Raw genomic sequence first — 25,947 nt, forward strand, 5'->3', positions numbered from 1 at the left:
GCCTCCCACACCCAGGGAGGGGACGCTGCACATCCCTCAGCCCAAGTGCACAAAAGGGCCCCCCTCCTCCCTCCATCCCACCCCTCCAGGCCAAAGGAAGCCCTCCACGACCACCCCCAGAGGGTGGGGGTGACAGAAAGGGGCTCCCCAGCTCCCTCTCAATTTAGGATGCGCAGGGGCCTTGGGAAAACCAGGGCTCACCCTGTCCTCCCCGAAAGCGGGTCAAGAAGCACATACTAGAAATATAAACCGGGTATTTAAAAAAAAGAATTTTCAGAATAACCCCTCCTTCGCCAGCCCCAACCCCCCACCCCCTTAGAGGGAGGCAGGAAGAGCCTTCCTCACCGGTCCTCCCGTGGACCCTTCCGGAGAACTCGGCCCCTTCTAAAGTCGCCACGTCCAGCGAGATCCCTATAGTGCCCCCACCCAACACCAAGACAAACCCCATTGGCTCGCAGAACTGCCCCCACAGCCAAGAACCCAGCTGCTCCTCCTAGCGGCAGCCAGGATTCCTTGTGCCAAGAATTGCCTGCCTTAACGTCTGGGGAGGGGGCCTGCAGCAGCGACTGCCCAGCACCCAGAGGCGAGCACCCTCTCCCACCCCATCCCAGATTGGAGGGATGGCATACTCATGCCGATAAACTCCAGATGCTTCCCCTCCCTCTGCACCCTTCTGTCAGTTCACTTTAGCTTTAGGCACCTTGATGAATGAATGCCACACAGGGAGAGACAGACCCCAGGAAACAGAAGAAGACATCCAGATTCCACAGAGAATTCCATGGACACAGAGAGAGCACTGGATCTGGGGTCATGGTGTTCCTATCTGCTTGGAACCCTCTGGAAGTCATTCACCACCTCTCAGTGCTTGGTTTGCTGCACTGGGTCTGTAAGGGTGACAGGGGTGAACCTGCGCTTGCCATGTCTCTCTCCACAGAGAAGAAGGTGGAATCTGCTTGCTCTGTTTTTTGCCAAAAAAAAAAATTGACAAGGGGGTAGGAAGGGACAGAAGTGAAGATGAGCACCTCCCACCTCCCCTGCTCATCTGGTCCAGGTGACCTCCAAGACTGGCCTGCAGCTGGATCCTAAGAGCCTACCTCCTCCGGGTTCATGATCTAGAGGCTAGAAGGAACCTCCCCCAAACCCGGTCCTCTTTGCTGCTTCCCAGGGAGGTGGCCACTGCCCCCTTGAGAATGCAAGAGACATTTCTAGTGAAATGCCCCTCCCCCTCCCCCAGGTAAAGGCTACCTCACTCAAACGTTCATGTCTGTGATTGGAAAAATCACGCCTGATACCAAAGATTTCCCCCCAAGGACTGTGCTGGTTGCTATAATTCCCTCGAGTTCGCCTCCGACTGTGCTCAAGGGCCTGCCCTGGGCCCTGCCCTCTAGGTACCGACACCCCCACCAGAGAAAGAAAGAGAGAGAGGGAGGATAGTGAGGTCGATGAGTGCCTTTTTCTTGAACCAAAGATGTGTGTGAAATGTTCTCTTGTCCTTATCGACTCGCTATTGTCCGGGCTTTTTAAGCAACTGGATCTGAGTGATGCTTCTAAAACCTTTGGGTGTTGGAGCATTATCCTAAGAGTCCCCATTCTGGCTCAGCAACCAACTCCTTCCCCCAAACACAGGTGGACATAACCCCTTTTACCCACACCCAACTCCTCCACACTCCCACACCCACTAACACTTGGGCCCCACTGGCCAGAGCAACTGATTTCAGGGGACACAGCTTCTTGGACACCCTCTGCTGGGCAAGCCACTTGCTCTTCCCGGCATTCGAGGCCCAAGGATAAGAGGCCAGGAGCCTCCTGCTGGAAATTTAGAAATTGTCTTGGGATCCTTCTGGTTGTAGAACATTCTAGTTATGGTGAACTGTGGTCAGATCAGGTCAAGCCCCATTGACACAGGTCACAGAAGCATCCTCCCATTCCTGGTTCCCTTTCTAATACTTTCATATCACATATGTGCACACGTGCACACACACCAGCTCCTACACCCCTTCCCCCAGTTGGCCAATCCCCCTCCAGCAGGCCATTCTCCATCCTCTCCCAGAGCCCCCTTGGGTCCCTCCTGTCGCCAACACCCAGCTGGTCATCACAAACCAAAGACCATTCTCCACACAGGGAACAACACCTCCAGCACAGCTCCTTCGAGCCTTTGACAATTTTCTCTGAAATACCTCAAAATATTTAATGTATAGTTTATGTGATTAAAAAAAAATCCTTAGCTAGTTTTGGGAATACGTGACTTGAAGCTTTATACCGTTAAATTATAATTTTGCAGATGATGGTATGTCATTTCTTTGACGAGTTCTGTGGGAGACATATTGAATGTCGGGGCAGCGAAAGCTGGGTGGTCAGAGGAGAAAGACAGAGGGAGCGCGAGCGAGAGACTGAGCTCAAAGGACCAAAGGACCAGGCGTTTACAGATTTCTTATTTAAACGAGTCCTTTAGAAAAGAGAGGAAGAGAGAGAGAGAGAAAGAGAGGGATACTTTTGTGTTCTCTGGTGTGTTCTGTTTCTTGTTTTTGGTGTCATGTCTTATAAGAGTATTTATTATTCTATGTGGTCTGTGTTCAAATGTAATTTAAGAAAAAAAAAAGGAAGAAAATGGAAAAAAAGACACAATGGAATTTGATTTGATGCATGACTAATGTACTCTTTCTTGATAATGTACTAAGTGGAGGGGGTGGGGGGTGGGGACGGGCGCGGGGCCCCGGAGTCCATGTGCATCCTTGTGTTTTGTGCCTGAGCTGTGCTGTTTGGGCCCCTTTGCACTGCTCTCTGTTCATTTCTCCCTTTCCAGCTGGCAGGAGGTGGGAAGGAAAGAAGAAGGCAGACAGCAGGGCTTAAGCACCCAGACCAGGTTCCCACTTCCTGGCACCCACATGCCACCCACCTGTGCCTGCTGAGTCTTCTATTGCTGGTTCTTGGGCGCAGGTGGCTGTCACTGCCATCTTGGACCCCCGTTGGTTTCACATTAGCATGAGTTCCCAAGTGTCTTGTTCAGAGGAGAGAGACAATCAATTCGAGTCTTGTCGCCCAGGGTGGTGTGAGGCTGGTGTGTATCCCAACTTTCTGAGATCCTAAGAACCCTCCTGAGACACCTCCCCACCCCCATCCCAAGGACCCAGGACAGGCACCCGGCCAGGCTCCACCCAGACACCCTTAGCCTCCTCAGCTCTAGGCTGGGCCTGAGTACACCTTTCTGTCTGGCCTGGGAGGTGGGGAGAGGCATTTCTGTGGAGTCTTCTTTCCAGCCTATGTTGGGACCCTACACAACAGAGGGATCCCCAAAATCATGAAGGGGGACCCTGGGAGAGTCTCCATGCCTATAACTCCACTCCTGACACCAGGCCCCACACTCCAACCAGGAGAGCCCACCTTCCAGGACAGGGCCCAGGAAGGGGGCCCCTCACACCCTGAAGGACAGAAAGCCTCAGTTTGGAGGATCAACCCACCCAAAATGAGGGTGGGGTGGTGCATGCCCCAGGGCCACTGCCACTCAGCTCCTGCATCAGCTGGAATTTTGGCCATTTCACGTTCTCTGCCTCAAGCAGTATAAGCCACACCAGCCCATCAGATCCTTGGGCTCCTCCTTGTGGCCCCAGCAGACCACCCCGGCCCATCCCAAGGGTTGGTCTTTGGGTGGATTCCCTCCACCAGGGGTGAGGGAGAGCCCTGAGTGTTTAACCAAGACTGGACACTAGAGATGTTTTCAGGGGAGATACTACTGGGGTCATCCACAGTTCCTCCCAATGCTAGAGGGAACAGGAGCCCTCTTCACCCCACCCTCAGGCGACAGGCTTAAAAGTTAAAGAATCATCGTCATTGTCAACCATTGCTCTGCTGGATTTGTTGTTTTGTTTTCCTCCAATAAATTATTTTCTAGCCACTCACCTGGGCGTGTGTGTTGGCCGACAGTGGGGATTGGTCGACAATGGAGGTGGGTGTAGGGGGGAGGTGCAAGAGGGGGAGGAATGGGGCTCACCCACCACAAAAATGGGGAGGGACAGAGGGGACAAAGGAGGAGGAAGTCTGCCTCACCCAGCCCAGCCCTATCGGCTCCAAACCCTGCCCTCTTCTATGGCCACAGTTGTCCCTGAGCCCCCACCCTCACAGGGCTCCCTTCTGTGGGAACCATTAAGAATCAAAGAAAAACTCACAGCCTTTGAGCCAACCAAGCCCAACAACAAAGATCCTGTTCGGACTTGAGTCTGAGGCATCACTGCCCATTGCTTTCTGGACCCTGCAGTGTAAGGTGGTTTATTTGAAGGGAAGAAGCCAGGACAGCTTGGTGGGGGAATAGGCTGGGTTGGTTCCAGAACTGGACCTTATCAATTGCCCTAGGAGGGGCCAGCAGGCAGCAGCCAAAGAACCAGGACTGGTAAGCAGAATCTGCTCAGCACATTTCTCCCTTCTGAGAGCAATAAAGTTTTATCCACATTATTTACCCCAGGGTGAAGAAGGAAGAATAAACAAATAAATAAGACAAGCTCTCCCTGCAAATTGCTCATCCAGCCACTAGAGGTGAGTGTTTTGATTTTTAAAACCAGGAAAAACTTCTAGGATGTATCACAGAAAGAAGCATAGGAAAAGAGTGAGCTCAAGGAGCCCTGGGGTCAGACGGACCCTGGTTTATTAGAAAAAGAAACGGGTGTGAAGCCCTTGTCATCAGGGAATGCCTCGTGCTTGCTGGCTGACATTTCCTGAGCCCAGGCAATTACTGTTCCTCCCAAAGCAGAGGTGGCTGCCCCGCCAGAGCAGGTAGAACTTGGTTCCCACCAGGCACTGGTAGCCTCTCAGAGGGTGAGGGCTCCACCTCCATAGGCTCTTTATTTGTGGCTGATTCTCCCTTCTCCTCCAGGGATTCTGGCTGGTTCCCTAAAGATGACTGGCCAGAAGGCAGTGGCTGGTTCCCAAAAAGTGGTATCTGGCTTTCTCTGGGCGAGGGTGACCTCTCCTTGGTTGGTGGCAGATTCTCAGGAGAATATGGCCTTGCCTGCTTCATTGGCAATTTCTCGTGGAAAGACCCAGACTTCCAGTTTGTGGAGGGAGCCATATTTTTGGTGAAAGACAACTGCCCCTCCACACTAATGGAGTTCATCGTGAAGGTGGGCTGCATGTCCTTGGAAGACACCTTCCCCCAGCTCTGGTGCCTCTTCTTCCCCAGGAACGACATCTTCTTCTGGTATGAGGGTGACTCCCTGATGCTTGGGGCCAATTCTTCATTAGATGGGATTGTGTGATCAGCCGGAGTGTCGCTGTTGACCCCTGGTGACCTCCACAAAACGGTGCCCTGCGTGATAAGGTCTGCATAGCCTTCCCGGTGGGAGAAGGCATAGCTGGAGCGCCGGGCACGTGACCCCCGGCATAGGTAGGGCAGAGACTCCACAGCAACCTCCTTAGTCGGGGCCTCCTCTTCCCCCTGCACAGCAAAAGGGCAAGCAAGGGTCATCGGGCTCCCCCACTGTGCTGAATGTGCAGTGGGGACCCCAGCCACCCTCACCTTGGCGTGTGGCTTCTTGAGGGCTTGGTAAATGACACGCAAGGCCAGCACGGGCAGGGTGTTTAATGACACATTCAGCAGAACCACCAGCAGGATGGAGGGATGGGACAGCACATTTCGGTCAGCATCTGGCAACAGGGGAGGGTCACAGGCTGGCCCAGGGTGGAGCCTCCCCAGAGCCTGTTGCGTGCCCCTCTTCCAGACACCCCACCTCCTTCCTCACCCTTCACCCCCAGGATGCCTTTGTGCAAATTCCCTAAAGACACAGGTCCTACCAATCTCCAGGACTGCCACCCTATTCCCTGCTGGGGGTGCTCACGCAGAAATGGGAAGGTCTTGGGGGAGATAGTGAAGAGCCAGAAGCTCTGGCTGGCCCAACTTATGACCATGTAGAAGCAGAAGCTGAAGAAAATGGCCAGCACGGACAGGACTGTCCAGTACTTGATGATGAGGATGACCTGAATGGGAAAAGAAGGTTAAGCCACGAGGGCCAGAACCCCAGGCAAGGTTACCTAGAGGAGGGTGGGGGCCAACCTCCAGGTTCAAAGGGCACCTGATAAGGCCTTTCAGGAAAGGTCACTGGGTGATGAGACCTGCATGGCCTGTGTCTAAGGTCCCACTGGGGGTGGGGTGGGCAGCAGCCCTGCCTACCTCCACGGTGATGGATAGCAGACCCGACAAGGCCACGACCACCGCAAAAGACTGATAGTCACTGAGGGGCCCAGCTGTATCATGACTTATCCACAGGGTCATGAAGAAGTTGACCAAGGAGGTGGCCATGCCATGGGCAATGGCTTGGAGGAAGATCCAGTAGTTGAAGAGCTCATCCTTCTGGCCGGCAATGTACAGCTGGGGCAGCTCCAGGCTCTGCTCAGCACTCACATCCTGGGGTGGAGGGTAGGGGGTTCTGGAGGTTGGTTGCACAGCAACATGCACGTGCTGGGCTATTCTTGGCATGCCTGAATCATGCACGTAAGAATGGTGAATTTTGTTATAAAACTTTTTCAAAAAATGAAATGAAAAGTCTCATTCCTCAGATCACACCAGGCACGCCTCAAGTGTTCATCATTAGCTGGTGGCTGCCATTTGGATAGCATAGGCAAGAGACACTTCCATCATCCTAAACACTCTACTGGACCACCCTATTCTGGATCACTTAGCCAGACACTCTTGAGGAAGGGAGCAGGGTAAACAGGAAAACCATCTTTTCTGACCCCCTCCCCACTGTTGTACAGATGGGAAGACAGTGGGACTGAGATTTGGGGGTGGTCCCACAAAGGGTGAGGGTAGCTGGGTAAAAGGGTTTCACCCACTATCAGGTTGGGCTCTGGTGGGAACAGTTACATGGTTGTGATCTTGGAGCCCTGCTCCCATCCCCCCCAGCCTCCCCCAGGAGGAGAAGGTGTGGCAGAGACAGGAGCATCTACAGGGAAGGAGGAAGTAAGCCTTCAGCCTGCTCACCTGCTCAAAGAGCCCAATGTACAGAACTGGGAGGGTGGTGTAGAGCAGGTTGAAAAGCACCAGGAACCAGCCTTCATACAGAGGCTATGGAGGGGGAGGAATGGGAGAAAGTTGTTAGTGGTCAGCCTTCAGATGCCAAATGTCCAGAAATGAATATGCCCTTTACCTAAGGAGACCCATCCAAGGTAGTTTTGCACCTGGGGAGGATTCCAGGTGAGTTAGAAAATTGCGTTATAATCAAGGATTGGGTTAAGTGCGGCTGGAAGATAAAAGGCAAACCGGAAAAGCAGGGTCTAATTCTTTTAAAACAGCACTTTTGAACATTTCCTTTAATTGGAGGGCTTCAATAAAGAGCTGCAGAAGGAAAAATGGCTAGAGAATGTGGGTTGTGGTCATTTTAGATTTAAGGAGTCACAGATGGGTGGGTAAAAGAGTTGAAGACCCTAGCCGGTTTTGCTCAGTGGTTAGAGCATCGGCCCATGGACTGAAGAGTCCTGGGTTCCATTCCAGCCAAGGGCACATACCTCAGTTGCAGGCTCAATCCCTGGCCCTGGTCATAGCATGTACAGGAAGGCAATCAATAGATGTGTCTCTCTTATCAATGTTTCTCTCTCTCTCCCTTCCACTCTCTCTGAAAAGCAATGGGAAAAATATCCTCAGGTGAGGATTTTTTAAATTAATTATTTTTAAAAAGAATTGGAAGAGATCCCACAGACAATGAGCCCAATTCCCAACTTCCTTTCCAATGCATGAATCCAATCCAGTTAAAGGATGTGGGTTTCAGTTCCAAAAACCATTTTATGTGCATTCTGCGAGTGAGCAAATAAGTAATGATCAATAATTTTACAAGAATCAAGTTTCTCACTGCAGGAGAAGGGTCATAAATCAGTACCTGGAAAAGGCTAAGGTGAGCTTTGTTCTGTGGGACTGGAATCAGAGGTATCAGTGTGAATGCATAGTTTTTTAATACCCACAAGATATATGATAAATAGAGCAACAGATAGATATCTAAATAGAAATAGGCATAGAGATGTGCATCTATCCATGGGTTAATATGCGTACATTTCCTAGCTCTGTCTGCTGAGAGGGTAATAGCACCCAGAAGCAATGAGCACATCAAGCACTTAGCTCTTGGTGTCTAACCACCATTCTCTAATGAAAAGAACTGGGCTCCTCATGAGAGTGGCTGATTCCAGGGTTGGGGCAAAGGAAAAATAAAATGAGCTTGGAACCTCTTGCAGTGCCAGAAAGTGAAGATGTGCTCGGGGAAAAGCAGGACCGCGTCAAAAGGACAAATCAGGGATAAATGGAGCAATGAATTATACAATCAAATAAATATCCATGGGTCCATACTGATAAAAATGAGTAATTTCATAAATAAATGAGGGAGAAGAAATGGTTGATTCTTCCTACAAAAGAATTCTAGTCAACAAATATAAAAAGATAGAACACTGTCCTCACTAAGATCAGGAACAAGACAAGAATGCCAGCCCTCACCATCTCCCTGGGAGTTCTAGCCAGAGCAATTAGGTAAGGAAAGGAAATAAAAGGCATCCAAATTGGAGAGGAAGAAGGAAAACTATCTCTATTTTCAGATGACATGCAGAAAATCCTAAAGAATTCACCAGAAATCTCCTAGAGCCAATAAAGGAATTCAACAGATTTGTAGGGCACAGATCAACATACAAAAAATAAAAAAAAATCAAAAAAAAAAAATCTGTGCCTGGCTGGTGTGGCTCAGCGGTTGAGTGTCGACCCAGGACCAAGAGGTCACCGGTTCCATTCCCAATCAGGGCACATGCCTGGGTTGCAGGATCGATCCTCAGGAGGGCACATGCAGGAGGCAGCCGATCAATGATGTTTCTCTCTATCCCTCTCCCTTCCTCTCTCTCTAAAAATCAATAAAAATATATTTTAAAACAAAAACAAAAAAAACCATCTGCATTTCTACACACCAGCAATGAGCAATTCCAAAAGAGAATTAAGAAAACAATTCCATGTACAGTATTAGCTAAAAGAATAAAATATCTAGAAACAAAAAATATATACTTATCAAAGGTGTCTCTGTAAATCTCCCTCTCAAATGCCTGGGTATCAATGACGGGGAGCTTATTCCCTGTCATGGCTGTCTATTTTTGGATAATTTCCTTACTCCTAGGGGAAATCATCACTCTATGACTCTTCTAAGGCTCCAGAAGGCACATCTATTCCTCACCATGATACTGTCGAGAGTCTTAAAGCCAGGGAACCCAGCCCCCCCAGTCTTATCTTCTCTGGGTTTCAAGCTTTTCCTTTCTCCCCTAGAAAGATCTACCTTTGGAGTATCTGCCCTGCCCTGGTTTCAAAGCTCAAATCTGCCAAATATCCCTCAAAATGTTGGGCACAGAGCTGGGTAGGAACTATCCCCTCCCTTTATCTGGACTCTATACCTCTATGAATACAGCCATAGAAAAGGTTGCATTGCCTTGCGACCTCAGGCAAGCCCTGTTCCATGAGGACCCCAGAGTGTGAGTGTGCCTGCTGCCCTCCTGGAGGTCATGAGAAGGGCACAGCACCCCTAGGGAATGTTCAAAAGGCTGTTCCCTCCAGCGCACCTGCGCAGTGAAGCCACTGTAGAAAGCGAACCAGATCTGAACCATCATGCTGGCCAGTGTCTTGTAGATGAAGTAGCGTAGGAACTTGCAGATTCGCATGTAGGACCAACGCCCATGCACCAGCAGCAACCGCCTCAGGAAACAGAACTGGGCCAGCATGTAGTCACTGCTCTGCACCACCTGCATGCCCTCCTGGCCCGCCAGCCCTACGCCGATGTCCGCAGCTGCAGGAGCACATGCAGCCTGTTGGCCCTGGGCCACCCCCACCCTCCACAGGCCTCCCCCAGGCCGGGGCCCACCACCCACTCTTGATCATGTTGATGTCATTGGCGCCATCCCCGATGGCCAGGGTCACCACGTTCTTATATTTCTTGACCAGTGCCACAATCAAGGCCTTCTGCTTGGGTGTCACCCTGCAGCAGATGACTGCTTGGCATCTCGAGGTCAGTTCCACGAAGGCCCGCTCTCGCCGCACCTCGGGGCTCTCCTGGGTGTTGGAGTGCTTGTTCTGCGGCACCAACCCTGGGCTCCTCAGCTGGATCCCAAGGGTCTGCCGCATCAGAGAGATGCGCCTGGCCTGCAGGAAGTCTATCCTCTGCTCACCTGGCTCCTGCCAGGACTCCTCCACGTCCACGTTCACATTTTGGACCAATGCCCTGGATTCCTTGCTCACGGACAGCAGCAGCTGGTCCTGGCCAGCGAAGGGGGGGAACGGGGTGCATCACTCTGCCTACACCCCTCCTCTTTGTGAATACCCCCAGCTGGCCGTTCCTCCTGCCTCCTGACCCGACCCCAGACTGGACTTGAACTCAAGGCTCCAGTCCCTCTGAGAATCATCTATTGGTGTAGCATTCACTTTGGCTTTTCCAACAGTCCACCCCCACCCCGTCTGCTGCTCCTCCCAGCCCCACAGTCAGCCCTGAGCAGACACTGACCAGGAACTCTCCGTTAATGACCATGGCCATTTTGACCTGTGGCAGGAACCGGTTCTTCAGAGACCCCGAGCCACTCGGCAGGTTGTTGTCACTCTCCCAGTAGGCGTCCAGGATCCTACTGCAGGGACCCAGCTGGAGCTCAGCCACGCCCCGGCACAAGCTTCCCTCCATCCCCTCCCCAACTATGCCTCAGTTTCTCCCTCTGGGAGTCCAGCCAGGTGGAGGTTGAGGACGTTCTGCAGACCCCCAGGGCCACATCTGAGCCATGGGTGTCCCCCATCCCCCACCCTCACCCTGCTCCCACCAGCTCACCCACCCCCACCCCACTCCTTACACTATCTCCTTCTCCTCCAGAATGAGCATGTCCTCGGACAGCAGCTGGCAAGCAAAGCCGATATTCACCGCGGTCTCTGCAAACCAGCCCAGCTCAGCCCCTGGGCAGGCCCCTGCCCTGGACCATGCCAACCCTGCCCCACCCCCTGGCTGTGACGATTGGTTCAGAGAAGGGCATGTCACCCAGGCTGGCCAATGAGAGACAGCCCTGAAACTTTGGCGGCAGCTCTGAGCAAAGGGCCCTGCACTCTGGCTGGCTGGGGCTGGGCTGCTGGAGGGAGGCGAGTCTGGGGCCAGGGCCAAGGGATCCTTAGATATTTCATGCCTAGGGCCCACAGGCACTTCTAGGAACCCACAAAAATGAATTAATTTATTTTAAAATCAGAAGAAAACAGAAGTGAATGTATTCCAGCCTGGACATTTGTCTTTATACCAGCACATCTGTAAACTGTCATTTTAAATATTTTGTGTGTATTTGCCTCCCACCCACAGAAATGCTAATGTGGCCCTGCTGGCACCCATGCCTAGTGGGGTCCCAGAGAATCTACAATGGGGTGGGGGAGAGTCAGGGCTCCAGGGCCAAAGGACCTGAAGTTCCATGCCAGCTTTGTTTCTAAGTGGCTGGGCAACCTCCAGCAGGTGCCCTGAGGTCTCTGAACTCACTGGGCCCATCTAACATACAGGGTAACAAGTTTCCAACTCATGGTGCTGCCATGGGCGCCAAACACTCCAGAAGTGCTTGACACAGTGCCACCCATCTAAGGGAGATGCCCGGGGGACCCCAGTAGTTCTAATCATCCCATTTCTCCCTTCCCCAGGACAAGGTGGGAGAAAGGATTTAACCCAGACAAATGGAACAGGCTGATGGTGGCACTTGGGGCACATATGAGTTCTCTCCCACCCATCTCCTTTCTTTCCCTGCTGGGGATGGCCTCCCTGGGACCTACCTTGCTTATCTCCTGTGAGTACCCACACTTTGATGTTTCCTTGTTTGAGACTCTGGATGGTTTCAAGAATGCCATCCTGGAGCCTGTCTTCAATGGCTGTGGCTCCCAGCAGCTGAGGGTTGGGGGAGGATGGGAAACAGACTGAGCAGGACCCAGCTCCCCTGGCAGGGATGGGAGACCCCGGGCCCCACAGGGCTGGGACCTGGGTCCTGGAGCCCCCTCAGCTCCTGTGCACGCCCACCTGGAGGTTCTGCTCCATCTCCTCATACACTTGGTGCAGGGCGCGGGCCCGGTTCTGAAGGAGGATGCTGGCCTCCCGGTGCCGCCGGCGCCACTCCTCGTACACAGCCTCACCCACCTTCTTGTAGGCCAGGCACAGCGTGCGCAGGGTCTGCTTGGCAAAGGACTTGGGGCCCCCCGGCAGGAAGGCGCCACCCTGTCACTACGTTGCCTCCCTGGACACTTCAGTCACCTCCTCTTTCAGCACCTCTCCCTTTGCCTGAGCTCCCTGAACCTTGACCCCTCCCCACAATCTATTCTCCCCAGCGGGGGCTGGGATGATGTGCTGCCATGTTTCCTATTTCCTCTGTTTCAGCTCCCCAAGAGGTCCAGCTGTAGTTTGCCTCCACAGTTTCCTACACTCTGTGTGGCAATTTCTAACTATCGCTGAAGACCCTCAGTGCAGCCCTGCCAGGGCTCCCACAGCCCTGGACCTCTGCCTCTGAACCCTGGCCTTGGGAATGTCTATGCTCCACACTCTGTTTCAATTTTCAAGGGGTTCTGGGAGTGGAGAGGGAACAGAAAGAATCCTGTGGGTCTCCAGCGTCCCCCAACCCCCGCCTGGATGGCCCAGAGCTTCTGGGATGCCCTGGGGTCTGGGTGGCCCCAAAGAAGGTATCTATGGGCTCCTTACGTCCCTCCTGCTTCTCCATCTCCCAGGGTTTCTGCCCCAGTGGGTGGCATCAGGTCTTGCTTTTGTTCTTAACTGGAGGTGGGCCTCAGAGGTTGGGCTTGGACATAACAGGGGCTCCCTGGCCATCAGTAAGTCCAGACAGGACTTTGTTCTTCTTGTGCCTCAGTTTACCTATCTGTTCGGTGGGGCAATTGAGCCAAGCCATCTTGCCAAGCTCCTGGGCTCTGGGTCATTGTTCAGATTGTACTTCCCCAGTTCTTAGAGACCAGGTGGCTGCCCCAGACTCCCCATCCTAGCAGAGCAGGGAACTCTGAGAAGACCTGAGTGAGAGGCTCAGGGCATTCTTTGCATAAACACCCTCCCTGGCCCCTGTATTGAGTGATGCTGGGGACCCAGCAAAGCCCTTGGGGAGTCCCAAAGGGTCAGGGTTGGGCCAGAGAGGGGTAACCTGGCATGACATGTCAGCCCCATGTTGGGATCAGGCAGGAAAGTCTCCCTGGAGGTGGCATAGCCTTGAGGACCAAAACATCCTAAGTGACAGAGTAGAGGAAGGCAGCCAAGCAGAAGGAACAGTGTGCAAAGGTCCTGAGGTATCACCTGAGTATAAGGAAAACTGCAAGCCTGAAACTGGCAACCTGGGGAACACCCTGTGGGGCAAAAAGAGCTCATCTAGAGAGGCCAGTAGAGACACAAAGATACAGCTTTGAAAGCTTGGCTGAGGAGTCTGGGGTTCATCCACTGAGATAAAAGATTTGGGGCAGGCCTGGCTGGAAGCAGGGGTCAGCACCCAGGGCCAAACCACAGAGGGTCCTTGTGTGACTTACAAAAAAATGCCTCCTCTGTGCAGGTGTAGCTTGGAGTTCAGCTCCTCCCTGCCCATGGGGGGGGGGGGGCACAGATCGGCCAACTGTACACGTCACCTGCATACCTGAGACCGCTTCTCTGCACACCCTCCTCCTCTGCCTCCCTCCCTTTAGACCTCTACCCTCCCTCCCTTCCCACAGGGTCTCACGGTTAAGGCCTCTTCCGTGATCCCCTCGGTCAAGCCTTTCTTATACAAGCGATCAAAGATGACAGTGTCTGCGCCTTTGGTGTAGAGGTAGATGGAGCCCTCGGGGTTTCGGACTGTGGAGGGAGAGGCCTGGCTGCCCATAAGTGCTCCCCTTCCTGCCCACCTCCATCCCCAGGCTGAGGGTGCTCACCCAGCACAGACATCCGCTTTCGGATGCTGTTGAAGTCCATCATGGCCAGGACCTGGTACACCCGCTCCTCCCCGAGCTCCACCACTGTGATGCTGTCCTGTGTGCGCGCCAGGAACACATAGCCGAAATTCCGGGCTGCTGTGACCAGCGCCTCCTCGTCGGGGGAAGCTGCCTGGTACAACAGCTGGTCTGGGGGGGAGGGAACCATGGGAGTGGGGTGGGGGACACATTCACTGGGAGCCTGCTCTCTTTTGGGGACCCACCACCCATTTGCGGCAGGTCCCCCTTCCATCTCCATAGCCCAGGGGAGGAAATGGACACAGTGGGTGCTCACTAGATATTGACAACTCAATGGTTTCTTGAGCCAGTACAACCTCTAAGCCAAATAAAAGAAGGTGGGCACTTGGGTCCCAGGCCAGATGACCTTCTCCTCTAAGCTCAGTAACAGATCTCGAGCCCCAGGCTTAGACACCCTCTAGGTCCAGAAGAGGTGGAGCTTGGGACAGGGCCTGAGAACCCTCTAAGCTGGATGACAGGAGCTCTGGGGGTTGGGCTGGACAACCTCTAAGGCCAGAAGACCGCCTCAGGACCCTCACAGGCCGGGCAGCCCATGACACACTCACTGTCTTTCTCCTGCACCATCACTGTGTGGCAGATGGCCAGCAGGCGCCAGAACTCCTGCACCATCCTGTCCTTGTTGCCGCACACAACACTCAAGAGCTTCGCATTTTGGAAGAGCAGCTTCCCATCAGCATATTTGTTCCAGAGGTAGGGGTTCTCCTGGGGTGGGGGATAAGCCAGTTATGGGTGGGTCACTGCCCGACACCCCCACCACCCAGTGCTGCATGGCCAGTGCTCACCTTATGCAGGGCCGCTTCCTCGTCTGGGCCTGGGAAAAGAGCCTGCTTCAGGTCTCAGTATCCCGGACAGTTTGGGGTCCCGCAGTCCCCAACCCCAACGCCAGTCTTCCTAGGGCCTGGACTCTGAACCAGACACACCACACAACAAAGGACACTCAGCCTCAGTTTTCCTTCTGCACAGAAGGAAAGATGGGGCCCCATCTCCTGGGGAAATCTTAGAAGGGCCACCGGAGTGGGATGTGGCCCCACTGAGCGCATCTTGTTTGAACTGTTTGTGGTGAGTTTTAAAACTTGGCCTACTTTGAAAAACTGGGTGATTTCAAATAAAAGTCTAGCCCTAGAAACATGAAACATGAGAGAAACCAGCCCCGGTTGATGCCACTTACCACAGACCCCACTCTTCTCTATCACCCACCCCCTAGACCCTGGCTGAGGGTTGGGTGGCATTTCCATTTCTCATACTGATGACTGCCTGCTACACCCAATTCTTATCTAGCTGGGCCCTCTGTCAGCTCCTGCTCGAAACTTTGTCCCCTAGTTATAAACTAGACAAGCTTTTGTGTGGCCTGCGAGCTAAGAAGAGTTTTCCCATTTCTAATTGGTTGGGGAGAAATTAAAAGAAGAATATTGTCTCGTGAAACATGAAAATGCTATGAAATTGAAAATTAGTGTTCTCAGTAAAGGTTTGACAACAGAAGCAGAATACTCTATTTCGTGACACATGAAGATGCTATGAATTTCAGATGTCAGAACCCACATTAGAGGTTTATGAAAACCAAAATAATACTATTTCGTGACATGTAAAATGCTATGAAGTTTGAAGCTCAGTGTTCACACCCAGCAGCAGCTGCTGGCCAGGGACAAGGGCTGAGCTGAGTCTCCACAGAGACGGTGGAGCAGGGGGAGCTAAAAATATTGACTTGAGCCCAGCCGGCCGCGGCTCAGCGGTTGAGCATCGACCTAGGATCCAGGAGATCGAGGTTCAATTCCCGGTCAGGGCACATGCCTGGGTTGCAGGCTCAATACCCAGTCGGGGGTGTGCAGGAGGCAGCCAATCAATGACTCTCTCATCATTGATGTTTCTATCTCTCTCTCCCTCTCCCTTCCTCTCTCTGAAATATATATATTTATATAAAGAGAGAGAGAGAGACTTGCTGGCCCATTACAGGAATAGCTTGCTGATCCCCAAAGAGAGGACGCCTTTGGCTGCAGTTCTGTGATTCGGATCTGGGTGGGAGTGCTGGGGGTGGAGCTGAGGGCAGGGCAGGGCAGCCGACTATGAGACCCACTCAGGCCTCTGGCGGTAGCAGTTCCCCAGGGGCCCTCCTGCATCCAATGGTCGGTCCTTGCTGGGCAGCCCCACGGGGAAAGGACACGTCAGGGCCAGGCCCACCGTAGACAATGCCGTTGATGCAGCACTTCTTGAAGGTCATGATGTTCTGTGTGAGCGTGCCAGTCTTGTCCGAGAAGATGTACTCCACTTGGCCCAGCTGGTCATTGAGGCTGGTGCTGCGGGCTTTGGCAGGCATATGCTGGGACATCTGCATGTCCCAATTGATGAAGATGCTGTTCCCCAGGTAGATGAATTCCACTCTGCAAACACACGCTGGGTCATGCCCTGGCCCCTGACCCACCTGAGCTCCCATTCTCTCTAGCTGAGTAGTGGGTGGGGGAGGCCCTGGGACTCACATGATGAACATGGCCATGGGCACCATGGCACTGAGGAGGATGAGGAAGCTCCAGAAGGTGAAGAAAGACTCGGTGGTTACACTATACATGAGGTTCTCAGACACATAGTGGTGCTTGGCCTTGAATTCCTTCACCTTATCCCAGAAGCCCAAAGTCAAGGCCGTAGAGATCAGCACCAGGCACATGAAGATCTGCTCAGCAAATGGGAGATGGTAGAGCATGTGAAGGGACCCGGGGCAGCACCGAGGCACCCCAGGGACTTGCCAACAAGGACACACTCAGTGTAAAAGACAAACAAGAGATGGGAACCCCCCACACACACACCTAAGCTCTTCCATCAGGATCCAGGAGTGGGGCTGGGGGGAGGTGACTGGCAGTCCTAGGGGGAGGGGAACTTGCAGGGCTTTTGCTGGGTTTTGTGGTTGCTATTTTAAAAATTACTACAATAACTTTTAAAAAGATAAAGTTGAGCCCTGACCGGCATGGCTCAGTTGTTAGAGTGTGGGCCTGGGCACCAAAGGTTCTCAGGTTCAATTCCCAGTCAATCCTGGGCTGCAGGTTTGAACCTCAGTCAGGGTGCGTGCTGGAGGGAAGCAGTCAATGCGTGTGTGTCTCTCCCTACCCCCACCCCTGGCCTCTCTTCCACTTTCTCTAAAAAGTGATGGGAAAAAATATCCTCAGATGAGGATTAACAACAACAACAACAAAGATAAAGTTGATTAGGCAGAAAGTTAAGAATTATTAAATAAATGTCCATGGAGGGTAAGTGAGCATTTTATTATCTTCTATGGGTTTGGGAAAATGTTAGGATCAAAATTTATTTTATAAAGACATTTTTTAAAATAGCATGATTATAAGAAGATTATTTGGCCCACAGACCTTGAATTCCTTCACCTGTAGGATCAGGCTGCACATTGTGCAGAGGAGGGAAATTGAGGCCTGAAAAATGACAACCAAGGCTTCTGTCTATGGGAAGGGGCTCTTGCCCTTCCCTCCTCTGTTCCCCACACTCCAGGGCAGGGGTTCTAGGCAGCTCACCAGGGTCACCAGCCTATTCATCAGACGGTCTATCTTGGTCCTCTTCAGATGGATCTTGCCACAGTTCCTCATTATCTTTGTGTTTAAACCTGCAGAGTTTGCGTCGTCTGTTTGTCCATCCATCCATTCATCCATCCATCCATCCATCCATCCATCCATCCATCCATCCATCCATCCATCCATTCCATCCTCCATCCCTCTGGCACCCCACCCCTCTACCCACCCAATCACCTGCCCAACCACCCATCCATCTACATACAAACAAGCACCCCATTTTTTCCAGCCAATTAACAAAGGTGCTGGCTCAATATGTACATTTCCACCATTTTAGAAACCAGGCCCCACAGAAGCCATGCCGGGAGCCTCACATCTATGGCAGCAGACACACAGCAGCCAGGCCTGGCCTTGTGAGTTCTTGCCAACGTTAGGGTTCTCACCCACCCTCACCAGGCCAGCTCATGCCGCAGAGGCCCCAGAGCAGCCATACCAGCATAGATGACCATTCCGTAGCATGTGTCTGTGTTTCGGATCTTGCAGCCACGTAGGAGGATGTTGCCACTGTCCAGGGAGTATTTCTTGCCCTCCCACTTCAGGTACCCCATAAAGTGGTGCATCCGACTGTTAGGTTCCTCACATACCACTTTGCCTATGGGAGACAGAGCAATCAAGGAACTGAGGGCATGGCTGGGGTCAGGCCACCCCTCTCCAACGCAGGGTGGGGCAGGGTATAGGGAACATTCTGTCACCCTCTGGCTCCAGCAACCTCCATGGGCCCTGCACTGCCCCAAACTTGCCCCACTGGCACCTCCACCCCCTTGCCATGCAGTCTCCTCCTAGATGCTCCAAAGCTGACTGATAAGCCTCAGGGCCTTTGTGCACGCTCTTCCCTATGCCAGGACTCACACCTCATCAGGGAAACCTTCTAAGATCCTCCAGCCAGATCCGGTTCCCCCCACCCAGAGCTCCCTTCCTCCTGGTTACAATCCTGGGAGGTCAGTAGACATTTATTCCTGCCAGTGGTGTCATGAACACCAATAAGTTCTTTGAAAGAAGGTGCCAGTCTCGTCTCCATAATGCTGGGGACCCAGGGGCCTAGCCAAGCACCTGGCACACAGTGCGTGGCCCTCCATGAAAGTGAGGCTTTTCCTCAGATATCATGGAAACAAATGCAGCCAGTGCTTGAATATCAAGAGCAAAAGGGCTGTGATTTGAGAGAAAGATTCTGCTCCAGAACCTATTAGATTAACTTGTCTTTGCAACAAGACAGGAAAAAAATAATGTATCCCCTTGCTGAGCTCTGGCAAGCAATAGTTGTACCCACAGGCATGAAATACCTTCCTTTTCAGGTGGAAAATAAGAAACTGCGATGGATGGGTCAGTTCCCTGTCTCTGTGCACACAGACTGCCTTTTTGATTAAAAAACCAAAAACATCTGCTTTAATGTGATCACATTTTAAAAATAAAATGTAGCTGGGCCAGCGTGGCTCTGCAGTTCAGCATCGATCTATGATCCAGGAGATTGTGGTTCGATTCCTGGTCGGGGCATGTGCCCAGGTTACGGGCTCATTCCCCAGCAGGGGTCCTGCAGGAGGCAGCCAATCAATGACTCTCTCATCATTGATGTTTCTATCTCTCTCCTTCTCCCTTCCACTCTCTGAAATCAATATAAATAAATAAATAATAAAATGTAATGCCTGATAAAATGCTGCATGTTTTATAACAATAATAGAAAACACCCTGACTGTTACATGGATTCAAAGGACATGAAACAGGCCTGGGATAAGCTGGCCTACTGAAAGCTATTTTACTCTGGCCATTGTTACTGAGTGGTTAGAGCATCGACCCAAGCACCAAAGGGTCACAGGTTCAATTCCCAGTCAAGGGCATGTACCTCAGTTGCAGATTTGATCCATGGCCCCGGTCAGGGCACGTGCAGGAAGCAACTAATCGATGTGTCTCTCTCACATTGATGTTTCTGTCTCTCTCCCCCTCTCCCTCCCTCCCTTCCACTCTCTCTAAAAATCAATGGAAAAATATTCTCAAAACAAAAAAGCTATCTCGACCCCCAACACCCCCAGCAGACCCCATCACCATCCCCAAAACCTTCATGCCTGCTGTACAGAAGGGCAGACGGAGGCCCAGATGGGTTAGATGAACAGGCCACCTCTCACCTTGGAAGGAGGCCATCTTCCTTACACTGGTCAGCTTGTGGTGCGTGACCATCAGGGCCTGCCTGAACTTCAAGTTGGTCTCCCTGGTGATGAGAAGGGAAACAAGGTGAGAGGTAGGGACAGACAGCACCCAGGCAAGGCACTCCTAGCCCCCAGTCACTCAAGCACTTTCACTGAGCCCCTACTGTAGGCCAGCTGCCAATCAGGAGGCTGAGACCCAGAGAGGGAGAGGGCCTTGCTCAAGTTTACACAGGACACTTGTGAAATGGCTAAGGCCAGACCCTAGGCCTTCTCATTTTCGGACAGCCGCACCTGGAGCTCAGTAGGGCCTCCAGAAATGTTGGTGCAAAGAAGGTAGGTCCCACTGTCTGATTTAATGTTCTTGCCCCCTGCCAGCTTGCAGGTGCCCCACGAATGCTCCCAGGACCTACACATTCCAGTGGGCTTGGGAAGCCACATTTTGTGGCCATTGGGGAAGGTCTCTCTGGCTCCCAAGCCCCCAAACCCCCAGTGATGACCCGCGCCTCACCCATCGATGTCTGTTGTCTCCACGTAGCACAAGCTGCTGGGCTCCGTGCTGGCCAGCAAGAGCACATCGGCCTGGGTTGGGGAGGAGGAGGGTGGGAGGAAGAAAACAGCATTGTGGGGGGGAGGGGAGCAGGAGAAAGACAAGCAGAAAGGCAGCCCTTCCCCAGGGGTGGGGAGTTCTGAGCCAGGTTGACACCAGCTCACCGGGACAATGTTGTCTTTGTGCAGACAGACCAGGTCCCCCACACGCAGGTCCTTCCATTTTTTCCACAGAAAGCTGTAAGGGGTGGGCAGCAGGTGTGAGAGGGGACCCCAACCAGGCCCATCTTTGGAACCCCTAGAACCTTCCACCATGCTACCCCCAAGCCGGAAGAACAACAAGGGGGGACAGCCAGGGACTGCAGCTGCCCTTCAGGTGCTCTGAGCAGGTCTTTGGCGAGGGGCTCAGCCCATGCAGGAAGTCCAACCTTCCCTAAGCCCCTCCTCCCAGTTCTTCATCCAGGTCCCTTCAGACTTTCTCTGCCTCCCCCTTCAGCTGAATTCTCAGCCCTGTAAAGGTTAACAATCAGATCCTCAGCCTCTGTCCCCATCACAGTGCCCACCCCCTAGCCTGGTACACAGCAGGCTGAGTTCCTGTCAGACACCAGACTCAACCAGGTCGCTCGGGGGCATGGAAGGTTCCGGGCACTCTGCTGGGCACCCCTCCTTCACCCTCGCATACATACATACACACCTCAGCTATGCTGGAGTCCCTTCCTCAGGATGAACTCCCCACAGAGAGCCAGAGGCCTCACCTTGTCCCCACCAGCATCTGGCAGGGCCTGTTGTTGATGATCCTGTCACTCCTATGTCGCCCCTGAGTCAATAGGGGTGGGTCAGAGGGGTCACCCCACCCAGCCCTGCCCCCACCCAGGGTGGTCCCACCCCCAGCCATGCCCTATCCTGCCTCCACATGGCCCTGGTGAGGGCCCAGGTGCAAAGCACAGTTCCAACTCACACCCATGGCACTGACAGTGAACACATGCCAGCCACAACTGTCCGGGGACCCTGATGGAGGAGAGGGGCTACTGGGACAACTGCTATTGGCAGAGAAGGAACGTATAGTCCGCCTGTCACCCAGTGTGGCAACAAGGGCCAGTGAGCCATGGGCACATGTCCCTTGTGACAGTAAAACAAGGACCTCACCCTGCCCCCGTTCCCCTCCCCAGATGTCCCTCTACCGACCCCACTCACGATGTCATCTGCCAGGTCTCGGGTGCCCCGGATGATGAGGAGGCAGACGAGCGGGGCGAAGAGCGTGAACCAGGGCAGTGTAGAGATCTCGGGGATGCCCTGACACAGAGGGTGGGTCATGCTGGGAGGGCAATACTCAACCACCATCCCAGGCACTCCCCTAAACTGCTTCCTCCTGCCCTCCCACCCAGTCCCTCAACCTAGCATCCTGTGTGCCACCTGCCAACCACCTGGACTCCAGGCGAGGCACCTCCCCCTACAAATCTTGGGACAACTGTCGATCTATTTCCTCTCCCTGCCCAGAACTTCTCCCTAGCAAGCTCATGTCCCTTCCATGCCCAGTCCCCATGTCACATCCGCCAGGAAGCCCTACCAACCCAAAGCTTCTTCCCTCCTTAGCACCTTGGCTTTACTGTTCCTCTCCCTATAGCCCTGCTCCTCCCAGTCACCCTTCAGGACTGAGCTCCAACTGAACCCCAGACCAGCCTGGTTGGGGGGTGGGTCCCCTTCCCATCACTGGTCCCCTCCATATGGTTTAATGACAGTGGGTATCAGGGCCACTGCCAGGTCCCCAATGTCCAGCATAGGACCTGTGCACAGTATGTTTATTGGATCAATGGGTAAAAGCAGAGGATCAGAACAGAATGAGATATTGAGTGGGGGTCAGGGCACTCTGTAAACTGCCCACTCAGAGAGAGAGCTGCCCAAGCGGGACATCTGCTCCTTTGGCAGGGCCACCCAGGTCCTAGGAAATGGCCTGGCAGGTCCCGAGAACTTGCTCTCAACCCTTCTTTCTTCTTCAGTGAGCTGGGGCCAAGAGAGTCATGTGGCCAGGAGTATCCATCTTGAAGAGGGGTTGCACCCTCCTTGGACCTGGAGGATCCATTCATGCACCGTCATCATTGACCATATACTAAGAGCACTTTCTGTGTACCAGGCCCTGGACTGGGCAGTGGGGACTCAGCCATGAGGGTGCTTCCAGTGTATGAGGAGCCAGACACTGACCCCCCCAACCATACAGACAAACACACATTTGAACCTCTGTGTGTCTACAGAGCCATGGGGCTAAGGTGGCAAAGGAGGGCTTCCTGGAGGAGGCAACTCGAGCAGGCAGAAGGAATGGGGTGTGTGCAGGTGCTGACCCCTGGGACCACCTCACCCTGACCCACCTGGAGAATGATGATAAAAAAGAAGTAGAGGTTGGACATCCGGTGGAACTGCTCGTACAGGTTTAAGGGCAGGAAGGAGAAGAAGTTGTACTTGGCTGTGTGGATGACATTGCCCTAGAATGAGAGCCAGCATAGAGGCGCTGCCCAGGCCAGAACTCCACCCTGGCCTCGCCCTCCCCTTTGGCCACAATTAGCAATAATTAATCACCCAGTGCATGTAAAACCTCCAGCCAGTATTAACTGTCTACCAAATCCAAGACCTTGAGCCAGCTCCACTGAGCACCTGCTGAATACAAAGCCCTCAGGGCAGCATTTACTGAGTGTCAGCTCAATGCAGAGCTTTGAGCTAGTATTAATTGAGCCCCTACTGAATGCAAAGATTCATCAAGTAGAGCTGTGACCCCAGTATTTCCCAAAGTGAGACACACCCAAGGGGATTTTAAGCAGAGCCTAATGATCACACTGTAGTTTGAAAGTTTAGTATTTACTTATTTTAACATGAACTGGGGTGGAGCCAAGGAAACACAGGAAACTCCAGCACCATTCGTTCATGATTAAAATTGGGGGTAGGGAGTAGGCTGGGTGGGAGAAGGTAGGGGAGGGCAGTGGGGCTAGGGCCACCCACCTTGTACTTTTTCCTCTGCCAACACAGGAAGGCCTTCTCCTTGAATTGGCTGTTGTAGGTCTGGTTGTTGGCTTTCACCTCCCAGGTGAACGCTGAAGCCAGAGGGAGTAGGATGTTGCACGGGGTGCAAGGGATGCAAACGAACACTGCCTAAGGATCCCCCAGAGGAGGTCTAATGGGCCCCCAGGGGAACCACCATGGGTGTGGGAGCCAGTAAACAACACCTCGCTGGGCCAGTCCCCAGGCTAAGAGGACAGGCCCTGGGAGATCCATTCACACCCACTCCTTCAACAAAGTGGGGTAAAACTCTGGTGCCCAGCTCCAAAGTGTGCAAAGCTGCTCGCCCACCCCGGGCAGCCCAGCTATTTCAGATCAGCAGCCCCCAATTCCTGAGTCTAAATTTCAGTTATGGGATTTGGGACTATTTGTAACCCAATGAGAACCCCATGATGGGCCTGTTGAATGAGCTTAGAGGCTATCCCTATCCCCACATTTCAGCCACCACACTCTGCAATGCCCCTTGGCTTCCTCCACAGACCCTGCACCCCACACTTGGCCCCAAAACATGCACCTGAGTTCTTCTCCTCCTCAAGGTCCTCGCCGTAGGCCAGACTGTCCATGATGGTGGGGCTGTCAGGGAGAGGGGCCCAAGGTCAGCCCTTGCCAGACACTGTCCATTACTCTGCCCTCTCCAAAATGTTACCTCCCACTTCCATCGGCTGCCCCCTCCCCAGGCTCTGAAGGTCCAGCCACTGGCTGTGTGTTCTTACCTGGGGCCTTCACTGATCCCCAATCCTTCAACAGCCCCACATCCACCAGTCTTCCAGCTACCAAGCTGAAGTTGCCTTTACTTCCATTACAGCCGGGCTCAGGATGGATTCTATCTCTGACTGCTGCTGCTGCCCACCCCCAGTCCCATCCTCCAGCCAGGACACCATCCCTCTCCTGGGATGGCCACACCCATCTCCCCCTGGGTCTCTCTGCTGTCCCTTCCTGACCCGATGCCCACATGGGACACAATGCCCACCCCAGTGAAGGGCTCCGTCAGTATTTGTTGATTGACTACACGGGCCCTAGAGTTACTCATTATATCACTAAGCAGATAGAGGGCCATGCTGCTCTGAGAGATCTGAACACGGTCTCAGGGCAGTTAACCATGATGGAGGCAGACACCAAACCTTCCACAGAGCCGAGAACCTTCCCACAGCCTACTTAGTTCATGGTCACTCCTTCGGTGCCAGGAATTTGTCTCACCAGGGGACCCTCAGCAGCTCTCCAAGCCCTTGCCAGGGCTGTTTCCTTGGCCCCAGGGGAGCACTCTTCCCGCATACTTGGTCACTGCCTCCTCACCCTTCTGGATTCAGTTCATAGTTCTCAGGCGGGCCCGGCTTGCTCAGGCACCTCCTCTGGGCTCCCCCTCTGCATGGGTTGTCCCCCATATCAGGTCTCATCATCCTCTCTCCTCTGCTTCTTTGCCTCTCTGGGCCACGTCTTAACTGGAAATCTCCCAGGGCAGGAGGGCTGGTGTCTGAGTCTAGGGTTTCCCTGGAACCATGGCTCAGGGCCAGGACCTGGCTCAGGGCCAGCTCTGACTCTCCTGGGAGCCTGAGCAGTGCTGCGTCCATTCCCCAAACGAAGAGAAGCGAGACTCAGTCAGTGGGACCTGGAGCCCAGGGAGGCTCCGCACTGGGCAGGTGGAGTTGGAGAGGCGCTGGGATGGCCAGAACTCACCCAAAGTGTATCTGGGGTAGGAAGACACTCTAGTGCTTGCCCCCTCCTCACTCCCACTCAGGTCACTCAGCGCCCCATTAGCTCCCCCTCCCCCCCCCCACGCCTCAAGGCGCAGGATTTAAGGCCCAACATCCCCCTCCTGGGGCCTCCCTGAGCTGGGTGATCCGCAGACACAGACACAGAGTCCGCACCCCATCCGGAAGGTGGAGCCAAGACAAATCGGGGCGGGGCCTTACAAAGAGGGCCAGGGTAGAGGGGAGGCTGGTCGGGTCCTGTGGGCGGGGCCAGGGAAGAGGCAGAGCCTGGGAGGGTCTTTGGAGTGGTGCCAGCCTAGGGGCGAGTCAAGATCCAGGGTTGGGGCGCTGCAATGGGTGAGGGGCTGCAGTGGGTCAGTGGGCGAGGTCTTGCACAGAGGGGCAGGATGATTGGTGGGGGGCTCTTTTAAAAATTTTTTTTTATTGATTTTTTTTAGAGAGAGAGGAAGGGAGAGAGAAATAGTGATTTATTGTTCCACTTATTTCTGCATTCATTGGTTGTTTCTTGTATGTGCCCTGACCAGGGATCAAACTCTCAATCTTGACATATCTGGACAACGCTCTAACTGAGCTACCAGGCTAGGGCATGGGGTCTAGGGGTCTTAATAGCACCAGAGTATTAAGGGGACTGTTATTTAGGGGCGGGACCTTGTGAAGCTGGGCCTTGAGTAAGGTGGATTGGAGCCTGCGCAGATTTTGCGGGATCCACATGGGACCCGCATGGGACTAGAAGCAAAAGAAGGACACACAGGTAGGTAACTGCAGGTTGTCACCTCCTATGCGCAGGCTCAATGTTGGGTGCCGGCCTGGGGGGAGCCATTAGAGCCACTAAGACAATCCCAACCCCAAGAGGAAACCTCTAGGGCTCGGTCCTGGTGTGTCACCACTCAGCGGGTGGCCAGGGTTCTGGGGAGGCCTTTCATAAGGAGGTGATGGGGGTGGGAGATGGTGGTTAGGCTGGGGGAGCCGGAGTCAGA

General features: G+C 53.4%; 1 protein-coding gene across 1 annotated transcript; it reads right to left on the reverse strand.

Annotated features, from left to right (window-relative positions):
- Window positions 1-4,720: 4,720 nt before the first annotated feature.
- Window positions 4,721-24,661, reverse strand: ATP8B3 (ATPase phospholipid transporting 8B3). Its single transcript, XM_087815993.1, is given in 28 exon segments — window positions 4,721-5,425; window positions 5,501-5,634; window positions 5,826-5,964; window positions 6,158-6,391; window positions 6,968-7,051; window positions 9,562-9,785; window positions 9,868-10,252; window positions 10,497-10,614; window positions 10,831-10,906; window positions 11,777-11,888; window positions 12,018-12,182; window positions 13,702-13,814; window positions 13,892-14,080; window positions 14,515-14,685; window positions 14,688-14,780; window positions 16,145-16,344; window positions 16,441-16,631; window positions 17,479-17,567; window positions 17,966-18,124; window positions 19,650-19,732; window positions 20,179-20,249; window positions 20,382-20,454; window positions 20,972-21,033; window positions 21,411-21,509; window positions 22,580-22,693; window positions 23,205-23,296; window positions 23,776-23,834; window positions 24,555-24,661. Coding segments are annotated over 28 exon segments (4,338 nt in total). The 5' UTR covers window positions 24,659-24,661.
- Window positions 24,662-25,947: the final 1,286 nt, after the last annotated feature.

Source organism: Miniopterus natalensis, chromosome 4 (assembly GCF_054644295.1).
Source record: "Miniopterus natalensis isolate mMinNat1 chromosome 4, mMinNat1.hap1, whole genome shotgun sequence".
Classification (NCBI taxonomy): domain Eukaryota; kingdom Metazoa; phylum Chordata; class Mammalia; order Chiroptera; family Miniopteridae; genus Miniopterus; species Miniopterus natalensis.